This window comes from Leuresthes tenuis, unplaced genomic scaffold (assembly GCF_036924035.1).
Source record: "Leuresthes tenuis unplaced genomic scaffold, fLeuTen1.0.hap1 SCAF_6, whole genome shotgun sequence".
Taxonomy (NCBI): domain Eukaryota; kingdom Metazoa; phylum Chordata; class Actinopteri; order Atheriniformes; family Atherinopsidae; genus Leuresthes; species Leuresthes tenuis.
Window position 1 is genome coordinate 12,366,468 of NW_027325360.1, and position 20,342 is coordinate 12,386,809.

General features: G+C 39.6%; 1 protein-coding gene across 1 annotated transcript in view; it reads left to right on the forward strand.

The window, feature by feature from the left end:
• commd10 (COMM domain containing 10) overlaps positions 1-20,342 on the forward strand; it is a 57,830-nt gene that overhangs the window by 2,529 nt on the left and 34,959 nt on the right. The window contains exon 5 of the mRNA XM_072386951.1: positions 2,936-3,046. Coding sequence (XP_072243052.1) covers positions 2,936-3,046 — 111 coding nt within the window. The remainder of the gene's footprint in view (positions 1-2,935; positions 3,047-20,342) is intronic.

The window sequence follows — 20,342 nt, forward strand, 5'->3', positions numbered from 1 at the left end:
GTAAAGTGGAAAATGGTGACAGCCATTAGCTCTCTCGAGGCCATCTGTCACTGCTTTGATTGCGAACAAACAATCTACCTATGTAACAGCTACAGTATGTAACTAGCGTGTATGTTTTTTTCATCCTGTTTCTCTTTTTAATGAAATGAAAGGTTTTGTTTTTGGTAATCTCTAAGGCTGTGAGCGACATATCGTTCAAAGCTGGGCCATCTTTTTATATCAGAAACATCCTATTGGTTGCCATTAAAAAAAATATCATGAATCCACTTATTGCCACCATCTTATTTCTTCCTCATATTCACTGACTGCTGTAGTTCCTAGTATTCATGCTCACGATCCAATGATGTTATATGATTGATTGATTTGCTGGCCAGCAGAATATTTTAGACAACTACAACCCCCAAATTAGAAAAAGGGGGAAAAGAAAAATCAAGGATTCTTACATCTACTTTGACTTTTACTGAATTACAGGCAGTGTGATCCCAAGATATTTCAAGATTTTTTTCTCATCAGTTTGTTAATACTCATCCAATTTTGTTGGGGCGATAAAGCTTTTACAAGCTTTTTTTTTTTAATGCTGCCATTTCTTTCTCACAAGACTTATTCTGGCTTTGAGGATTCCAAGAAATTAGGCCTTTTAGGTGTTGCTCTGTCCCATTCTTCCTGTGAACACGTCTCATGGTGTGAGCAGTACACAATGTTTTAAATTTCTCCTCACATTTTTTGTTGGGGACAGATCAGGGCTGCAGGTTGGTCTGGACACTTTTTTTTCTTTCTTTTCCATGCTTTTGTAGGGTGTGAATCTTAAAGGCAGAATGTTTTGTTCTAAAACTCAAATGAACTTTTCTGCATTAATGCTGCCACCCTAAATAACCTGTACTAAGAGCACTGATGTAACCCCTTACTGTCACAGAGCCTGACTTTTGGACTTGTCGTTGACAACAGTCTGCATGGTCCTCTTCGCCTTTGGTCTACAGCACATGGTGTCCATTTTTTCCAAAGCAGGTCTTTAATGCTAGTTGGTCTGACCACAGTACCTGTTTCCACAGTGGATGTCTATCCCAGAACCTTCTAAGCCCATAGAAGTAGATAACACCTATTGACAAGGTTTCATACTGCTATTTTCTGCACGTCAATGCTTTTAACTGTATTGAATGTGCTTGAAGGTTCCCCTCGGTAATTTCTTGCTCATGTGGTTCTGATAAATGACGGTTTCTGATCCATCCGAGGGATCAAACATCTCAAATGTCATGCTAAGGCTTGCACCCTTGCCCTTTACGCACTGGATTCCTTCAAACTTCCAATGAATGATGATGTTAACATTCCAATGATTTTTCACACACATCTTTTCAGAAACTAGAGATTCTCTGCCGAATGACTCTGTCTTTCATGGATATTGTTTTTGAACCAAATCATCTTTACGATCACTTGTTGCAATCATCAGTTTTAAGTCACATTTTACATACTGTGTGTATATATAATTTACCCTCATTACAAACCCTAGATTGCCCTGTAATTTGACTTAATATTCAAACACATCTTATGTGTTTATTTCAGCGAATTTAATAGATTCTTATACCTTACATAATGGAGTTGTGATGTCACTTGTATGAATGATGTGGCTGAGCTTTTCAATACCTCACACCTGTCCTCCGATGATGTGGAAGCCTCCAAGCCCAATAAGTCACACGTGGTTTATTATCATGGCCTCTGCCAGCATCGTAAAACACTTAACTGCCCTGCCTTGACTCAGTGCTGCTAATCTGTCGCCCTGTTACAGCTGACTGATGAAGCATCTCTCAGTAAATCTGCCAGGCAGGTGGGCAGTTGGAGAGGTTGGCGTGAGGAGACACTACAAGGTTTCATTAAAACTTTAGCATCACATTTTTTTACATTTGGGTTTGTTGGGAAAAAAGTTTGGGTGAGAGAATAATAGTCGGCCACCCTGCAGTTTAGAAGCATTTAATGCAAGATCAACATGAAAAAATCTACCTGAGTCATCATAACCAGCAGTGAATCCTCATGATGATGACAGTAATCAGGACTCTGGTAGCATAGCACGTTGTACAAATAACATTGGCTGTTTGAATTTTCATTTAGAATAATAGGTAATAAGATATTCGAGAACAAAAGTGCTTGTTTGACATTAAACCATTATTTGTAGGAAAGCGAGGAGAAAAACTGGCGAAATGGTTACAACATAGTGACGTGAAAAGGCTAGTGAAGAATCAGTATTTGCATAACCATACTAAGCATGTTAACATGACACTAGAGAAAGAAATTATTGTGTGAGACTGACCAAAATTGAATTTTTGAAATGCATACAGATGCATGTTTGTCTGACCCAACTGTACAAAAATAAGCTAAAGAAACCGGACAAACACTCTCGGGTAATGCAGGGGATTGAATCGCTCTGCATGTATCGTCAGCAAGATTCAAATGGGCCTAGGTGCTGTGAACACACTCCAAAGTGTACTTATTTTGTTTTTCCTTTTTTCATGACATAACATGTCAGACATTGTGATAGAAAATGGGCCCAGTAAGACTACGTGTCAATACACGGGTCATTGAAAGCATTTCTAGACTGTCGCTCTGCTCTAATAAAATCTGGATTTTTGCAACAGCAGCATCATCTGAGAAAATTTGACAACATCTCTGCAGTGAATCTGGCTGTACTTACCTGTATGATGACCTCTCACAGAGAAAGTTAGAAGTGGCAGAGTGTCACTAAGATTTTGACATGCATCAGTCAACAACTCGATTCAGCTCCTGTGCGTGTATACAGGGAGAAGGACACTGGTCCAGTTAAATGGCCATGAATCTTTTGTGTATGTGACCTTGCTGACTGTTTCTAGAAAAAAAGACCACTTTTTAAAGCGTCATTTTTAAAAGCATGGATGGTGTTAAACTAAAGCTGGATGCCCTCGTGTTTCAGCTGGAGTATGTCGGCTGGCAGCTGAACCTGCAGATGGCCCAGTCCAGCCAAGCCAGACTGAAGTCTCCCAGCGCTGTCCTCCAACTGGGCCTCCAGAGGGAAGACTCAGAGGTATGGACACAAAGAGAAACTTTATACAGTATACAACATACTTCCACTCATCTATTGTAAACACTATCGACTTAAGATTTGATTATACATTGTTATCAGAGTGCTGTCTTGTATCTATGCCAAGTGTGAACCATCTCCAGTCTGACTCTTTTTTTTTGTTAATTGATTCTTATCCCACTGCTGTCTGTCTTGACCCAGAGGAAGTCAGACATCTGGCTCTGGAATAACTGTAGTGTAAAAACCAGATATCAGGGAGCTTGTTATCTGAAACCTCCAGGGTTTCATTGTACTCTTGAGAGACTTGAATGTTGCTAAAATTGGACTGTATGTATGTGTTATATTTATCTAGATGTCTGCTTTGTACAGACCGTTAGTGATGACTGCTTATGCTTTCTGTTCGCGTTCCTAATACTCAATCTTTGTGTAAAGACATTACATCAAAGTATTGGTGAAGTGTCTTAATAAGCATTAGCCTTAGATATTTGCTCTTTTAAAAGGAAATGATACAGATATAGTTTGGACTTTTCTTTTCTTTTTATGCAGTACCGTGTTTTTGGATCCCAGTTAATCTAATAGCCAAGACCCTAAGAGCCTCTCTTGCTTATTTCTGTCTTTCCCTCTGTGAGGAGTGTTGCTATGTAGCCGAGGCAAACACAATTAATGCTCAAAAGACTGCATCTTTGTCAGTGAATGATTTTCAGCCTATGATTTAATTGAAGTATTCTCTCTCGTGTTAGTGTTATCGTCGTGAGATGTTGTTGATAAACTCTTGAAATATATTCCAAAGACTGTGAATGCTTCGTTAGATCTTTGTTTTGTTGTCATAGATACTGGAAATTTTAGTTATGGCCTCCGGGCATTCAAATGGCTTGCTTTAAAGCAGTTTTTGTTTCAAATCTGAGAGACTGATTATCCTCCAAGCCTGGATAGTGTTGTTCCAGCTGACTAGTCAAGTGTCTATCTAGCATGCTGCTTTGTCTTCAGCCCCTAGAGAATGCAGGCTCAGCCTAACTGTGGAATTAGCCATGACACATGCAAATTTCAGCTGCCTTAAATATGGGCCTATAAGGTTAAGCTATAAAATAAGTCTTTGGTTATCTTTGTGAAAGCAACTGCAGTAAGAGTTGTTTTTTTTTTTCTATGTTTTGGACTGTTTTCTGCTGTTTTCTCCAGGCTTACAAAAGAGGCATAAATTTATTTAAATCCACTTACACAATTCCCCTTGTGGGAGGAGATAGCTGGGGGGATAAAACAAGGCTGATTCAAAGTGTGAAGGGGATCAACTTCACTGATGCACACCTCCAGTACTTACCTGCAGGGGGCACTGTTGTCCCACAGGTTTAAAGCGCTCTCAGGGGCAGTGAAGTATCTGAGATGGATAGCATTCCTCTAACTTGGTATCGAGGCAGATGAAGTTCGCACAGTTTTTTTTTTTTATTATCCCATTTCCATCAGTGTTTTCTGATCTTAAGTTTCCTAGTACAATCTGTTTTCTCTGTCTGAGAACTTCTCTGTGCGGTTAGCTGCATGTGTCACAGGTTTGTAACCTCCTAACTGCAACTAAGTGTCCAAAAGAGAAAGAAAAGCAGGAAAAACTACTATAGAAAAAATACTATAAATTTACTAGAGATTAAGAGGTGATGAAGACAGATGTGGTGAGATGTAAGGGTGAAAGATGAGGTGAAAACATTTTTTTTTTTTAAAAAGGACGTAGAGGGTTCAATGATAAAGCTGAAGAGTGTAAGGGATTTGAAAATGAATGATAAGGAGTGGAAGGGAAGGGGAGCCCTCTATATTTTATTGATTGCTTTGAATCCAAGTGGAGAGTTACAGACTCCCCATCTAACCAGCCTCATACTTCATTAGAACTCTCCCTGAGGAAGAGGAGAAGGAGTGCCAGAGTGCCTCATATCTCCTACCCCAAACAATATGTGACATGCAGTATATCCTCTGAGGGACACAGATACAAGATATAAGAAGTGAAAATGAGAAAATGACATTGGCTGCATTTTCAGAGATTTATATTTGCGTTTTCATTTCACTGAAATAGTTATTATCGTAGCGATAACACCTCTTCCTCTAAACTGTGTAGACCAGGGAGATATTTTGAAAATATAGATCACTGTTTCCATTTCCACAGTTATTGTGGCACCCCACCCAATAGGAGGTGGCATTTTCCTAAATTGGATTTGTATTGAATTTAGTGGAAAGTTGCTGTTCTCGGTTGGAAAACTGAGCCGGAACAGTTAGATATTCTCTCAACCACTCTTTAATGTGTCAAGAGGGAGATATGTAGAATATGCTCTGAAAGACTTGTTAAAAATGACCTCGTTCAACTGCTCGTATGACATAAGACCTGATGCATAGCTTGTTATCACAAGGAAGAAGGAGCTGAGCCAAAAAAGCGGCTTGATTGATCTGCTGTCAGAAGAGGAGAAAAGTTAGAGAAAGAATTTGATGTGAGCACAGGATGGAAGGGAGAAGTGTAGGATGCTGGGGAAGGTGAGAGGAAGGACAAAAAAAAAGACAGAAGAAGATTCAAGACTGACAACAGAAAGATGACAGAGGGCGAGGATGAAGACTAAGTGAGGGAGAATTTGCTCATATTTGTCCTGCAGTTCACCTTTGAAGTAGCTGTAATAACAGTAGTGTACTTGGGACCTCTCTTTACCTTTGGGAGTTGGGTTTTTATTTATTAATGATATGTAGATTTTCACATTTATTAGCACATGAAAGCAACACAAATGCGTTTTTTTTTATTATTTGTGCTGTAACAAAGTCTTGCTATGCATGTTATTCATTTTCTAACCACACAGACCTTGAAGTCAAGGTTAATCTACCCACTTTTAATTCTGCTCTCTGAATGAGGTTTGGATTTCGTGGGGTGGTGCTGTGCTTGAGAAACAACTAAAAACAAAGGTGGCTTTCAGTCTTTATGCTGTGCTGCATATTTCATGGCTGAAATTGTGTGTTGCATGTTTCTCCTTCATATTATACATGTGCTCCTTTTAGATCTTCAAAATCCAGAGAGAGAGACAAGCTGATGAAAAAAAAAAAAAGAAACTGTTGAAAACATGACAAAAAATTATGGGTTTCATTGTTTTTGCTTCAGCAGCATAGAAGCCAAAAAATTCAAGTTCAAAGTGCAATAATCTACAGTGGCAGAGGAAAGAACAATCAAGTGGTGGAAGCCTGACTAAGTGCATTATACCACCATGACTGCGCTTCATAGTGTTTAGCAAGCTAACATTTCTTCATGAATAAGCACTATGGTAAACATGCATTGACAGATATTAAACTCCATGTACAATCACTTAACTCCTAAAAACTCATCTCCTATCAACAAATTGATTTTCCTTTTCCAATAAGCTCAACCTAAATATGGTCATGTTTGGACTAAGCTGCGATAGACTTAAGTTGAGCAGAATATGCTGGTTTCACATGCATTATGTGGACATGTAAATCCCTAATCGCAATATTAGCACCTGTCAGAGTTTTGGTGTCTTAACAACATTCACAGCTGCTTTAAAACTCATGCCTTAGTTTCCGCTAAGTTTGCGTTGGCCATAAACCTCTTTGTGCTTCATTTTTAAGAACCCAGATGCTGGATTTGGGGCCAGCAACGGAGAAACCAGGGTAATGCTTTGTGAAAGATATAGATATCAATGAAGGCTTTAAATGAGCATAGGGGTAGCTAATGGGGACTGACATTGGTGGAACATGTAACATGTAACATCTTGCATGCACTTGTATGTAAACACTGTTATTGGAATGTTGTCTTATTTAGATTCAGTGTAATAGTTGGGATTGTTGCTCTGCATGTACACGTTTCAATCCATGATTTTGAGAAGGTTGTTGGTAAATTGCAGTGAGGGCAGACATTTTCATCCATGTTATGTTTTTCTCATAATAACAGCTAACATTTAGCTAACATAAAGTGTGATAAAGAGAGAACGAAGAGGCTTATATGAAGCAGATCTCATATCCTAAGTAGTCGTTGAGGCACCTCGTGCAGTGACTCTGTTGTCTTGAATTGCTTTGACCAATGATCTGGGGACAGTTGTGTTGACCAATGTACCAGAGATTGTTTTCCAGATTTGTGTACTAGGCAGGCAGCTCAAATCATGTGGAGGCTGTGCAGCGGCCACTGGCTGCAGAAGGAGACATTAAACTCAGTGTTACACAGCCATAAGAACATATACTGTAATCCCACTTGGTAAAAAGTTGTATGTATTTATTTATCTACCCTACCTGAGAAGTTGATATTACAAGAAATATATTGAGCAAGATAATTTATTTATTTTCTCCTTTTTTATTCATTATAATAATTTATTTAAACAGGAAAAGTCACACTAAGATCAAGGATTTATTTTATAAGAGTGTCCTGGCCAAGGCAACATAAGCAGCATGGTAACAACACAGACACTTCACAGGCAGACATTTGACAGAAGCATAAGCATTGTACAATGTTTACATAAGAATAAAAGTGAAATTAGAATATCTTTATATGATATAACACCACCCCTCTGTCTCTGTCTGTTGATAATGTAAACCTGCTCCACTGACCATGACAAGCAAAGTTTATTTGTAGAGCACAATTCGTACACAAGGCAATTCAAAGTGTTTTACAGCTTTGTTTTATCCACAAAACGTAAAAATAATCATTAATTAATTAAATTAAAAACAAAGAGTGCAGATAAAGTACTTTCAGTTGTCATATGCACAGCTAAATAGAACTATTTTCAGCCTGGATTTAAGAGTTGAGGCCTGTCTCACATCTTCTGGAAGACTGTTCCAGATTTTAGGAGGATAAAACTGAAATGCAGCCTCACCTTGCTTAGTCCTGACTCTGGTCACCAGCAGGAGACCCCTCCCAGAGGTTCTCAGAGTCTGAGTTGATTCATATGGATCTAACATGTCAGAGATGTACTTTGGCGCTAGATAATGAAGAGACTTGAACACAAACAGAACTGTTTTAAAGTCTATTCTCTGAGTGACAGGAAGCCAGTGCAGAGACCTAAGCATGGACTAATATGGTCATATTTCCTGGTTCTAGTCAGGACTCAAGCAGCAGCATTCTGGACGTACTGCAGCTGTCTTACAGCCCGTTTAGAGCCCAGTGAGCAGGTTGTTACAGTAGTCTAACCTGCTGGAGACAAATGCATGGATCAGTCTTTCTAAGTCTGGTTTAGACACTATTCCTTTGATTCTGGCAATTTTTTTAGATGGTAAAAAGCTGCTGATGTTATTGATTTAATGTGGCTGTTAAAGTTCTGGTCTGATTCCAATATTACCCTTAGATGTCTAACCTGATTATTAGGTTTTAGAGAGAGAGTCTCAAGGTGACTGATAACACTTTATCTTTGTATCTGTGGGCCACAGACAATTATTTCAGTTTTATCTGAGTTTAGCTGGAGAAAATTGTTTTGCATCCACACACTGATCTGTTCGATTCAGTGACACTATGTATCTACAGGCCCGTGTTCTCCTGCCGTCAATGACACATAGATCTGAGTGTCACCTGCATAGTTGAGGTAGGACACAATGGCCTAATGGGAGCATGTACAGATTGAACAATAGGGGTCCCAGGATTGACCCCTGGGGAGCCCCACATGTCATAGCTATTTGGTCTGAGACACAGTTATCAATTTCAACAAAGTACCTCTTGTTGTCGACATAGGACTTGAACCAGTTTAAAGCAGTACCAGAGATTCCCACCCAGTCTTTTAACTTCTGTAATAAGATGACATGGTCAACTATGTCAAAGGCAGTGCTCAGGTCCAGCAGAACTAAGACTGAGACTTTTTCTAGGACTTTGCCTAAGAATGGAAGGTTTGATATGAGCCGGTAGTTGTTCAGTTCTCTGGCATCAAGACTGCTCTTCTTTAGAAGAGGCTTAATGACAGCAGTTTCTAATGTTCCAGTCTGAAGTGAGATGTTGACTAGATGAGCGAGTTTGGGTAACAAACTGCTCAACGCAGACTTTAGAAATTTAGTGGGCAACTCATCAAGGCAGCATGTCGATGGACTCAGACTGCAAATTATCTCCTCGACGGATCATTTATAACACAACCCATCCACCAACAAGTCAGCCTCTCGAGATTTTGATATTTATTTTGAAGCCACATGCTAGACCCCAAAGGCATAAGATCGAGCTTGTGAGGTAATCTTGCTTCTTCATCCAGACTCAGCTTCGAAGCATATTTTTGATTGATGGCTTCACACAAGTTTGATGCGAACTGATAACACAAAGCTTTTTAACATTTTTTTTTATCTGTTAATCCATTAACACATTTAATCTACATTTGTTAACAATGTTTTATTCTGTCTTTTCTGCTGTGGAGTGAAAGCAACTTGTCAATTGACTTGTCAGTTTAATTTCTGCAGCCCAATATTACACATCCCAATTTGATTTCAGGTGATTTGTAATCTGCACAGCTTCCAGTGCCTTCTGTTTTAAAATGATCAATATCCTCAGTGATTATAAGGAAATACTCTTCCTTTCTAAGAACTTTTTAAAAGGGGGAGGGGGGAGTACCAAAAAACCTCAGAAAGAGATTGTGAAAATGGATCTCTCTGCTAGGAGGAAAAGAGAAAGCATTGGATGTGGGTTCAGAGAATCATAATAAACGTTTGGGAAATTCAATTCCAAAGAACGTCAAGAAACTTCCAGGTGTTGTGAAACAGATAGGACTCAAACTAAGCCAGTTTCTCTTTACCATGGAGATCTAGCAAGAGGACGGATTACACATAAACACAATTCTCAAAGGCCAAGCCCACCACTCGCTCATGTGGGAGAGGGAGGCAAATGCGCTAAAACCTCCAGCTCTATCAACAAAAGTAACAATCAGAAGATCAATTTTGATGTGTAGAAGGCGACAATTCCAAATGTTTCCAGTCTCACAAGTTTGTTGTATTTCTTTGGCTTTTATCGTTGAAGTTCAATATGCTAACATTTTGGACCGATGCAATGTCTTCATGGGGCTGCGACTGCGAAAGATGATAAAAAGAAATTTACAGGCTCATCATCTAATTGATTGTATGAGGGGAAAAAAGCAATATCAGTTGATAATAAAAATAGTTTGTTGTAGCTTTGCTGCCATTCCTGAACAAGACATCCAGAGGTTAAAGGTTAAAGTCAGCTTCTTTGGTGTTTGGCTCTAGGTCATTTCAGTCTGCTAATTGATTTTGGCTTAAAGGTCTTCTCTTAATGTCACACCTCCCTTTGCAGTGCCCAATTTATGCATTTTCAAGCCAGATCAAATTTAAATGTAACTTTTCTACATCTGAACTTTCGTGAAGGTCACTCAACACAATCCAGTAAGCAGACTTAAATACAGAACAGTCACTTTAGGTAAACCGTCCATTTCTCGTTGCTCCTGAAAAGGAAAGAAAGATTCTTTCCCCACATATTCTGATAGATACTATGCTGAGTTGTAGGTGAATAAACTATCAATAACATTTAGACACTAAGAGTAGCTCTGGCTGCTCAAAATTTGCCATCGGCTCAATGTCTGTAAGCATCATAGAACCCTGCTGTTGATTTTGCTCATTCATACACAAGTGCCTCTGGACTGTAAGATGGGTGAGTTACAGCAGCTGTGAGTTGCGTTATTCTAACTCGGTCCAACATTCTTTTTTGATTGATCCCACAATAAAGACTAAGATATATGCATTATTTCCATCCTTCCATTATTTGTGACTTATTCACAAGTGAGTCTTTCATTTGTCGTTTGAGTTTTTTGGGTCGAGTTTTCCCCATTTAGCTCCAAATCCTAACAAATTCGAGTTTGTGGAAACCTGCTGGTTTTTGTTATCAAAGCATCCGACATGAAAGACTCTTCTGCTTGTAATTCTAATTTATTTTCTCTGTTCTGGCTTAGAGCAGCAGTGCTGTGATCACGAAGGAACGGAAGCTCTTTTTTCAAAAGTGCACAACAATACACAATTGACATACATTTCAAGCCCTTCCAGTGAAGGCTGTGTTTCTATTTATTAATGCTGTGTGATGAGGAATGCAATTAAACATCCCGTTTTGACTTCTTATGAGGGGATGCTGTGATCAGAGCCTCTGATCTGTCAGAGCTTCTTCATAGCAGCCGGCCAAACTTTGAACACAACTTAAAGCTCTCATGATGAGTTACATAAAGCTTGGTTCCTGCCTCCCACATGCTGCTGTCATGTAGGCTCTGCAAACAACACATCCAGCGTTGATCCAACCTTTTCATTTACCATTTGAGGGATTACATGACCCAATCAATATATTGGAGAGCTCAGATGTAAATAGTACCATGTTCAAATCCTTCACTCCAAGCCACCCACCAGCCAGGAAGCACAAAAGCAGCTTTGTCTCAGCCTCTACTTGCCTTGCTCTACATGTCCCAAGATGCTTTGTTGCTTTGTGTGCACATCTCTGTAACGGTCTCCCTTTCTCTCTCCATCCCTCTCTGTCTCTTTCTCCATCTCTCCCTTGCCCTACTACTTTCCCACTGGTGATTTGTTTTTTTTCTCCTGTGGGATTTGGGATACCATTCACTGGGAGCACATTGTTCAGCTCTTATCCATTCCAGTGGATGGGCCCCGAGAGGCAGAATGGGTGACTGAGGGTGCTCTCGTCTCTGCCTTCTCCCTCTCTCCTCCCCCGCCTCTCGCCACCCCTTTCCTTGCTCCTTGCCATGCGATGATGTCATGGCTTTTATTTGCTCCAGGGGTACCCATTGATTTTCTCTCCTTATTACACACACTCTGTATCTCCCCCTTCCACCATGCTATCCCCTCATCCCACACTCCTCAGCCAGCCCCTTTCCCAAATAATTTTGCCTCTCAAAAGGGGCCTTGGGGATTTGGGGATGTTTGGATGTTGTTTAGCACACCCACGATACATGTTTGACACCCTGATAGGGAAGCCGTCAACACCGCAAATCCAACTGCAGCTCCTATTTAAATCGTATCGGTTTAACCTTCCCTTTTTTCCCCCCACGTCTTCCACTTCTTTTATCGTCTTTTTTTTCACACTGGTTATTCAGCCGGTTCTGTTTCACACCCGTTTGGCGAAGTAATCATTAATCCCCCGATAATGTGGTGCCATTTTCTCAAGGCTTGTAGTGACAAAAAAAAAAAGAGAAAGAAAATCATTTCAGTTTTTTGTTACCATTTATTTTTGAGACGCTGCTCTGCCTCTTGGCTGAACTATGCTGGGATGAGAAATCTATTTCAGTTTAAACAAGACATACTGATTGCAGAAGCACTGTGCCAAATTACATCCATTCATTCCAGTGAAAGTTGTCTGATAAGCATACACAGGTTGAAAAGGCTGTTTTTTTTCTTTTTGTTCTACTCAGATGCCAGATATTGGTAATTATGTAGATAGATTATCTCGTCATGAACAGGTTGTGCTATTATGCTTGTGCCTCTTTGCTTCTGAGCTGTCCTTATATCTGTTTGCATCACACTATGATAACCTATATAAGGAAATGAAAGGATATGATCTACAGGCCTCTTCCCCGCCTTGAAATAATGATTACAATGAGTGGGTTGGAGCCTGGCAGTGTTATTATGCATCATTCAGTGATTTTACAGAGAGTACTTCCTCCGCCTGCATCAACAAATTGTCACCAGTGTCGCACTGAACGGCCAGCCTCTTTGATGTTACTCTGGTATTTGACCGTTTTGTTGAAAGGCAAATTATTGCTTTTGAAAGTGGTCCCTAGGCTGACAGAGCTATGTTTTTGGTTTATCTGCAGGTGTAGACGTATACAGAGCATGTGGTCATTGTTTATTTGGATATAGACTCTGACTTTGAACTGGAAGGTAAATGTCAGATGTGATGCATGTGATGTAGACAACTGTATTGATTGAATAGAAATTGAAGAACACAGTTGAAGCCTTCAGTGCTGATATCTTAGGAAGATGACTGATGATTTTCTACAAAACCCTTTTCTCCACTTACATGAAAATAAATCGAACCACTCAAATGTCAGATGTTGTCCAACTAGACACATCCATACGGGTACTGAATAAAACATTTATTAGCATTTAATAAGCACATTTATATGTCACTATAAAAATAGAAGTGATCGATTCAGTCTTATCAAAACCAGAATTTTAAAGTGTATTTAAAAACATTACTCCTAAACGGTTAGAAATCCAGCTTTTCAGAACAGGAATAATACACCAAGATCGGCTGTTGGAGCTTGGTTTACTCTTGCATGTATACACTCAGCTGGACTCGAATGGGCCAAGGCACTTTGCACATGCTCCAAAGATAAAAACTGTGTATCAGTATACACTGAAATGAAGCTGCTCTCATGCACGTACTTTTGTTTCTTTCATCAGACAATTAAACGCAGTGACACAGCAGCAGATTGCCTTGAAAGAGTTTTCACACAGACAGCAGCATCGGTGACGTATCATTAAACGGTAACATGGATGATGGTCCAACTAAATGACCTCTTCAAGCTAACTGTGGCTTGTCTCAACTAAGCATGCAACCGTGCTGAGTGACAGAGTTTAGAGCTTCCCTGTTGTGACTTTCATTGTAGTTTTCCGTCCAGCTCTGCACAGAAGAGGGACCTTATATTTTGGTGTTCGTTGAATTCGACATGAACGAAATGGAAAACATCATTGTCTCCTGTCATACCTTCAGTGATACTGGAGGGACGGCGACCATTGTCTCCTGCAAGCTGTACTGTAAACTCTTTCCCACCCACCCGTTACTCTGACTCTCTCACACAAATTTCACCCCCCCCCCCCCTTCTCCCTCCCTGTGTATGAGAGCGACACTGTCTACATACCATGAGGGCACAGGGTGGCTGCTTGGCAATCGTCTAGCTCCGTCACACAGTGGGAGGAAAAAACAGCCCTTACAGTTGTAAATAGCAGCCGTTACTCCTCTTCTGCAGGGACTCTCTGTCTATACACCCACATAGAAGACACACAACTCTGTTGCCCATGACCCCTCTCTTTAACCTGTGCCGACCTGATTCATTAAAATGCCTTCTGTTTCAAAGTGGAGAACTTGGCTGAAGGGGTTGAGTGGCTCTTAGAACCTGGCAGAGTGATGCTTGGTCAAGGTTCACACTATACAATGTTTTCTAGCTGCATTTCCCACTTAATCCACCCCACGGACATTTAGAAGATTAAAGTTTGACGCAGCTTTTTCAGATGCGGTTTCAGTGCCATGTTGTTGTAAGCACTTTCAGAGGTGAGCGTATGTCTGAGGAAAGAAGTCTTGAATAGCACAACTTTGATTTGTCAAATTCCTACGTAAGCATGGGTGCTATATGCAAACAGAGCAAAAGAATTAAAATGGGAATATCTAACATTAGTCATTATCTATTCAGTCCCCAGCCACCACAGAAAAGTTGTGGGGCTGAACCTCATTTTCCAGCCCTGTTGGATTGGAAACAGAGTGTATGGGTTTGGCAGCAGAGGCTGGTACATGACATGGCATCCTTTCTCTTTCTCCATATCAGGCAGCGATAACTAGCTGCCGCCGACATAATCATCTTGTTATGGTTCACAAATGGCTCGTGTTCCTTGGCTTGTTTATCTTGGCGCTTGAGCTGATGGTGTCTTCATTTTCTTTGGCTTTCAGCATCAAGCCTGCTGATTTAGAGGCTCTTAAAGATGCGTCTTGTCTGATTAGAACAAAAAGGCTGCAATGGATTTTAAGAAGGAGCAATGTTGGATCAGTCAATGACCAAAAATACGAGCCGATTTTCACAGCAATAGGTGGTTTTTAAAGGGTGCTGTGGTGGATTTTTAATTAGAGGGGGTTAATAGTAAAAATGTACCAATATCGTATTCATTTGATTGTTAATAGTCTCTCCAGTCTGAAAATCTGGTCTTAGGTCGATGCGTGTTTTACCATTGACTTCACAAACTGATAATTGATGTTGAGTTAATCATTAATTTATCACATTTGGGTCTTTGCTTTGCTTTAACTCCTATTTTAACATGTATGATGGTTGCATAATCAGAAAATGCATTGTTCATCATCTACCATGAATACTGAATGATGATAAGTTGTTAGGGACAGTTAACACGTTCTCTTGTCTTATCTGTAAGTTGTTTGATATTTGTTTATTTATTTAGATGCCAAGTGAATTTCTGGTTGTAGTCAGTAGATGGCAATACCATCCAGTATCTATACACTGCTCTCAGGCAGTGGAAGGGCTACATGCAGCCTGAATGAGGACCGCCTGACTGTGTTGGAAAATATGCTCACATTTGTGGGCTCTGTTAGTCTTCTTGCTTTGCTGCTGGATGATTTTTTTCCTGATGCATTAATAATCCAGCAGCATTTGTAGTTAACTGAGGTAGACCTGATTTTAATCTCTTAACATGCCGCCAGATGGTTTCATTTCTTTTGGATAACTATTTGTTATGTTTTATATATGGTGATAGGTTTTTAAAGTCTAAATTTGCTGTAAAGTACAGTTTGTCAGATAAATGCAGTGGAGTGAAAAGTTTGAGAAATCCCTCTGAGAAAGATTAAGTCATTGTTCAGTACAATTATAATGAAGAGGACAAATTTGGATCATAATGAACTGGATTTGATTCGATTCGCTGGAACTTTAAAGTGCCTTGAGATGACTTTTGCTGTGAATTCATGATATATATGAATGAACATGATTTAAACAGTTATGTCTCCGTAAAAGTGGCATGAAAAAAAAGATTTATGTACCATTGATAAAGTCAATAAAATGTTTTTACCATGTTATTAATGCCGGACAGATAGTGTAGCTGATCTGTTGCAGGATACAGAATGTGGATGCAGAGGGAGTTCCTGTGAGCTAATTCTTGGCTAGCTTTAAACTCGCCTGCTAATGGTACAGCGCAGCTCTAAACACAAATCCTAGAAATGAAAAGTTTGAAGGTTTAGAACAACATTTATTCATTTGATTGTTTCAATCCATCTGATAGGAAAGTTGTTTTTTGTAACTTTTCATTTTATTCATAGCTAAATCAAGACCAGCAAAGATAAGACGCATAGACCGTCTTTTTTTCGTATCGTGGTCTGGATGAGGAGGAGGAAGCCTCATCAAAGACGCAATGCCTCGTTTCGTGTTAGATTTGAAATAAACATGGCATAGAGATGGATTTATTAAAGAGAGAAGAGAAACTTACAGATGTTCTAATGGACATATCTTTATAATCAGGCTACTGATTTAAAAAAGAAAGAAAGAAAAAAAAATTGGTATTTTTTAATATAATCCATTTACAAACCTTTGTCACATTAATATCGAATGTTGCAGCCCAAACGGTTTCCTCCAGCTGACATAAGAATGTATAGTAATGACGCATAGTTTGACTGAACAGTAAGTGTGATCAATAATACAAACAAACTCCCAGAGTTTGCCAGACATACAACAGAGATACTGATTTGTTTGCAGTGCAGTCAAAGAAGTTCAGGTTGTTCCACTAAAGTCGGTCAATAGCCATTCATGAGCAACTGTGATCTGGGGTCATGCTATTCAAGGCTTGACCAAACTCTACATGAGACACTTCCAGCAGCTGGTAACCTTGCTGAGAAGCTGAAGATGTGCAGCTTGTCGCCTGCGGTTCTTCATCTCACATCACACAGTGGTTGCAACTTGTTGTTCCATTACTGCTGGCAGTATTGAAAACTGATGTGCCACCAGTAATGCCAAAAATAACTTCAGTCTTCCGAAAGTAACTATAATGAGGGATTGTGGTAAAGGCTTAATATCTTTTTTCTAATGAATGTCACAGCATGTTTTGGCTTTTGAGTCCCTTCCGTGACGTAAAGCGCCGCTAGAAAAAGTTGCCGCTAGAATCTGACGATGAGTTCCTGTGAGCTTGATTTGTAACATCATTAGTTTTTGGCAACTTATAGAAATGTGATGTGGGAACTTGAAGTTTGTGTTGCACATACCTTGAGAATGGTTTTCAGTAATGAAGGAGGCATCATGAATGCCATAGATTGAATTCTAGTGTAGAAAATAATGTCATATTCATAGATTCAGATCCAGTTGGAAGGAGGCGCAAATATTCAGATGTTTTTTAAAAAGCTTTATTGATTTATTTTTTAGCATTTTAGATATCTCTGAATCTGCCCGAAAGGTTATCATTAGATAGCTTATTTCTGTTTCCGAAGAGACAGAAAGCTCTTAGAGAAGAGTTGGAATATTTTTGCCAAAAATCTGCTTTACATAATAAACCGTGTTTCAATTGAATCCTCATTGGTGTGGGCATAACCTAAATTTCAGACCTGAAAGACTTGAGAGTAGAACTGAAAATATTGTAAATAGTAGTCATTGGATAAGTAGTCCTTAGAGGCAGCGCTTCCTCTGCCCACGGATAAACTGCCAGCAGTCATTCCAGTTCAGGGTTTGGCAGTTTGTAGTTTGTCTAATGTGATTTTGTCTTCTTTCGAGGTTTGCACCCTCCATCTACGCAGTGTGGGAGGTGTGAACAAATACTGTAAAAATGCCAGGCTATTTCCAGATATTTTTTTCCCATGATGGGTACCTGTCAAATAGAACATACCTTTAAATGTCAATTCTTTGGTTTGATTCTTTAGTTTAATTTCGTAGTTCATCTAGTGACCGATGTCCTCTTCACTTTTTGTTGGTGGGTGCTTCCAAGAGAGGCTGGATGCCTAACAGGTTCAAGATTAATGTGCTTATGACACTGCAACACTAGACAAAATGGATCGATTTGTGTTGACATATCACAAAACAGAAAATTCAGAGCCTCAACAGAGATTCTAATTGTGATATGGTGCAAATCATGTGGCTGGAAGAGGCATCCACTGTTCATCATCCTGAAAATGTCTAGCTACAGCATTTGGATGCCTTTTTTTCAAGGTGCTGTCGTTCCTTTTATGGTGTTCATTTTCTCATTATTACCTTTGTATGATAGCACGCTTAGCATTTCCCTCCTTCTCCTCCCCTCTGATTGTAGCGCTCTGTGTAGTTGAACAGAATGAATGAGATGAGGACTACTGTGGGCAGTTAAAGCTATTTTTGGCTGCTTAAAAGCATGAGTCACAACGATATATTAATAGATAAGCATTATACTTTCAGAAGTTGCAAAAATACCTCTTTTCCCACTCCACCATTGTCATTACCACATCCCAAGCAATTTTAGTGTAGTTGTCTTGCCATCTCAGCACTCGCTAATTTCTCTCTCTTTTTTTTTTTCTCTCTCTTGAGTATTTACTTCTTTGCTCTCTCCTTGCTCTGTTTCCCTTTACATTTTAACGAACACACAACCATCTGCCTGGCTCATTTGTCTGTGTGGTGACTAGCTGCAAGCATCCCATTGATAACTAAAGCCTATGACAATTTGTATGTTTGCAGAGTCACATTTGTCACCTACTATTAACATTATGTTGAATTTTAATTACAACACATACATGTCCCACTAGTAATGACGTTGAATCTGACACTCACAGGAGCAGGTGTCAGGAAGGCCTTATGGAACCATCATTACATCTCAGTGTACAGATTTAATAAGACACAGCAGCATGCCCCAGCAGTATATGAAATGTAATTGCCTCTTTAATACCGCTGACACTGACACATGATGTTTACATTATGAGCAGCTGTTGTGTTGTATAAAACAAAAGGTGGGAGTTTGCTGTGGCCATTTTCTAGTACAGACCATTGAAAACACTTACAATTGGAAAAAATACACCCTTTATTAAAGATATAATCCAAAAGCCCTGCTAACATCTGGCTTTTGAGTGCTATGAGAAAGTGTTTAGTCAGCATTCAGCACACCTTGAAATGACTACAGTAGTTATTTATCAGCGCCTGTGTTGTTCGACACCAGTTTTTACAAGTGGTGCTGCAGTTGGGGCTACAAGAGTGAGCACAGCTCACTTTTTCACATGGAGCCTCTGAAATTGGAAGCAACAGTGCGCGTACAAAAGTGGATGTGATTGAGATTGATTGATTTTACCCGTCTGCAAGACAGCTGGCAGCTCAGTCCTCGTGCTGCTGGGTTGGGCTCACATCTGTGGTCCAGACAAATAATAGATGGGCTTAGTTATCTCAGAAAGTTAAGAAACTGTTTTTGAACACAATCTGTAGAATACAGTGTAATGCCGCCCCCTTAAGTTTGCAATGTTGCAGTTTTGAGAGACAGTGGTAGTTGCCAGTTCTTTGTTTAGAAGCAAACAAGCAATTTTCATTTCGACATGCCACTTTTGATGTAAAAACGCCCGTAGACTCATCACGAACTATGTTTCAAACCAAAGTGAAAACACCCACCTCACACAGACACTTTCCAGATGGGTAAGAGTGAAAAAGAGAGAAACAAAGATAGAACATCTCTTAGAAATTGTCTTTTTCACTTTCCCTGCAGCTTCTTCTGTCACTTTTAGTAAACAATAAAGTACCACACAGAGAAGCTGAAGAAATACTGCTTTTAGAGCTGCCAAATCTTCACCAACTCCCCACAAACCAGAGATAAGGGTGATCTAAAACCCAAAGAAAATCACAGCAACCCTCACATAAAGATTGATGATTATTCATTTTCTCTCAGTCAGTTCTACTAAACCCTTTTAATCTTCTTTGTGTAATATTAAGCATTTCAGTTTTAGGATTTCATACTAAATTAATTTGATTAATTTTGTAAATATCTGTAATTCCTCCATCTTATGTTGAGAAGGAGAACCTTCACAAGACTTTTTTTCAGCAAAGATGGGAGTTGACGTCTGCTCACGCAGTAGGAGAGCAAACCTCAACACACAACAGGTATAAATCTTTCATCTTTTCTCTGAGAAAGATGGGAGCTGGGGTTTCTAAATATTGCACGATTGTCCTCCTTGCGAGCATTGGACTGATCACAGGTGCCTGTCACAACGAAGGAAATGTGTAGAAAGAGCCTTTGTTTCAGGGTAGACGGCACAATGAGTCATATTCAAACCTGTTTACAAGTCTGCCTGTCTGTTTCCTGATTATGTGGGTCAGAGAAAATCCATCAAGGCATTGAGAAAGAGACAAAAACAGAATGATATTCCTGATTCCACATGCTTACTTGTCAGTCTGTGTGCCCTTTTCTACCACCGTAATCTGTTATACCTCTCATTATCCCCAGGTCCTCGTTATCCAGATATATTTTGTTTGCAGCTTTAGAAACCTTGTCAGCTCCCCAGTAGCAAGTCTGATGGGAACCAAACATTATGTCCTTTGTCTAGAGTCTGTGCTATAAATTATAGATACAGGAAGATGCTCCAATATGTCACTTTCTGAGACTTTGCACAGATACTTGACTCTGTTAGACACAGTGCAGACACACACACACACACATACAGACCAGC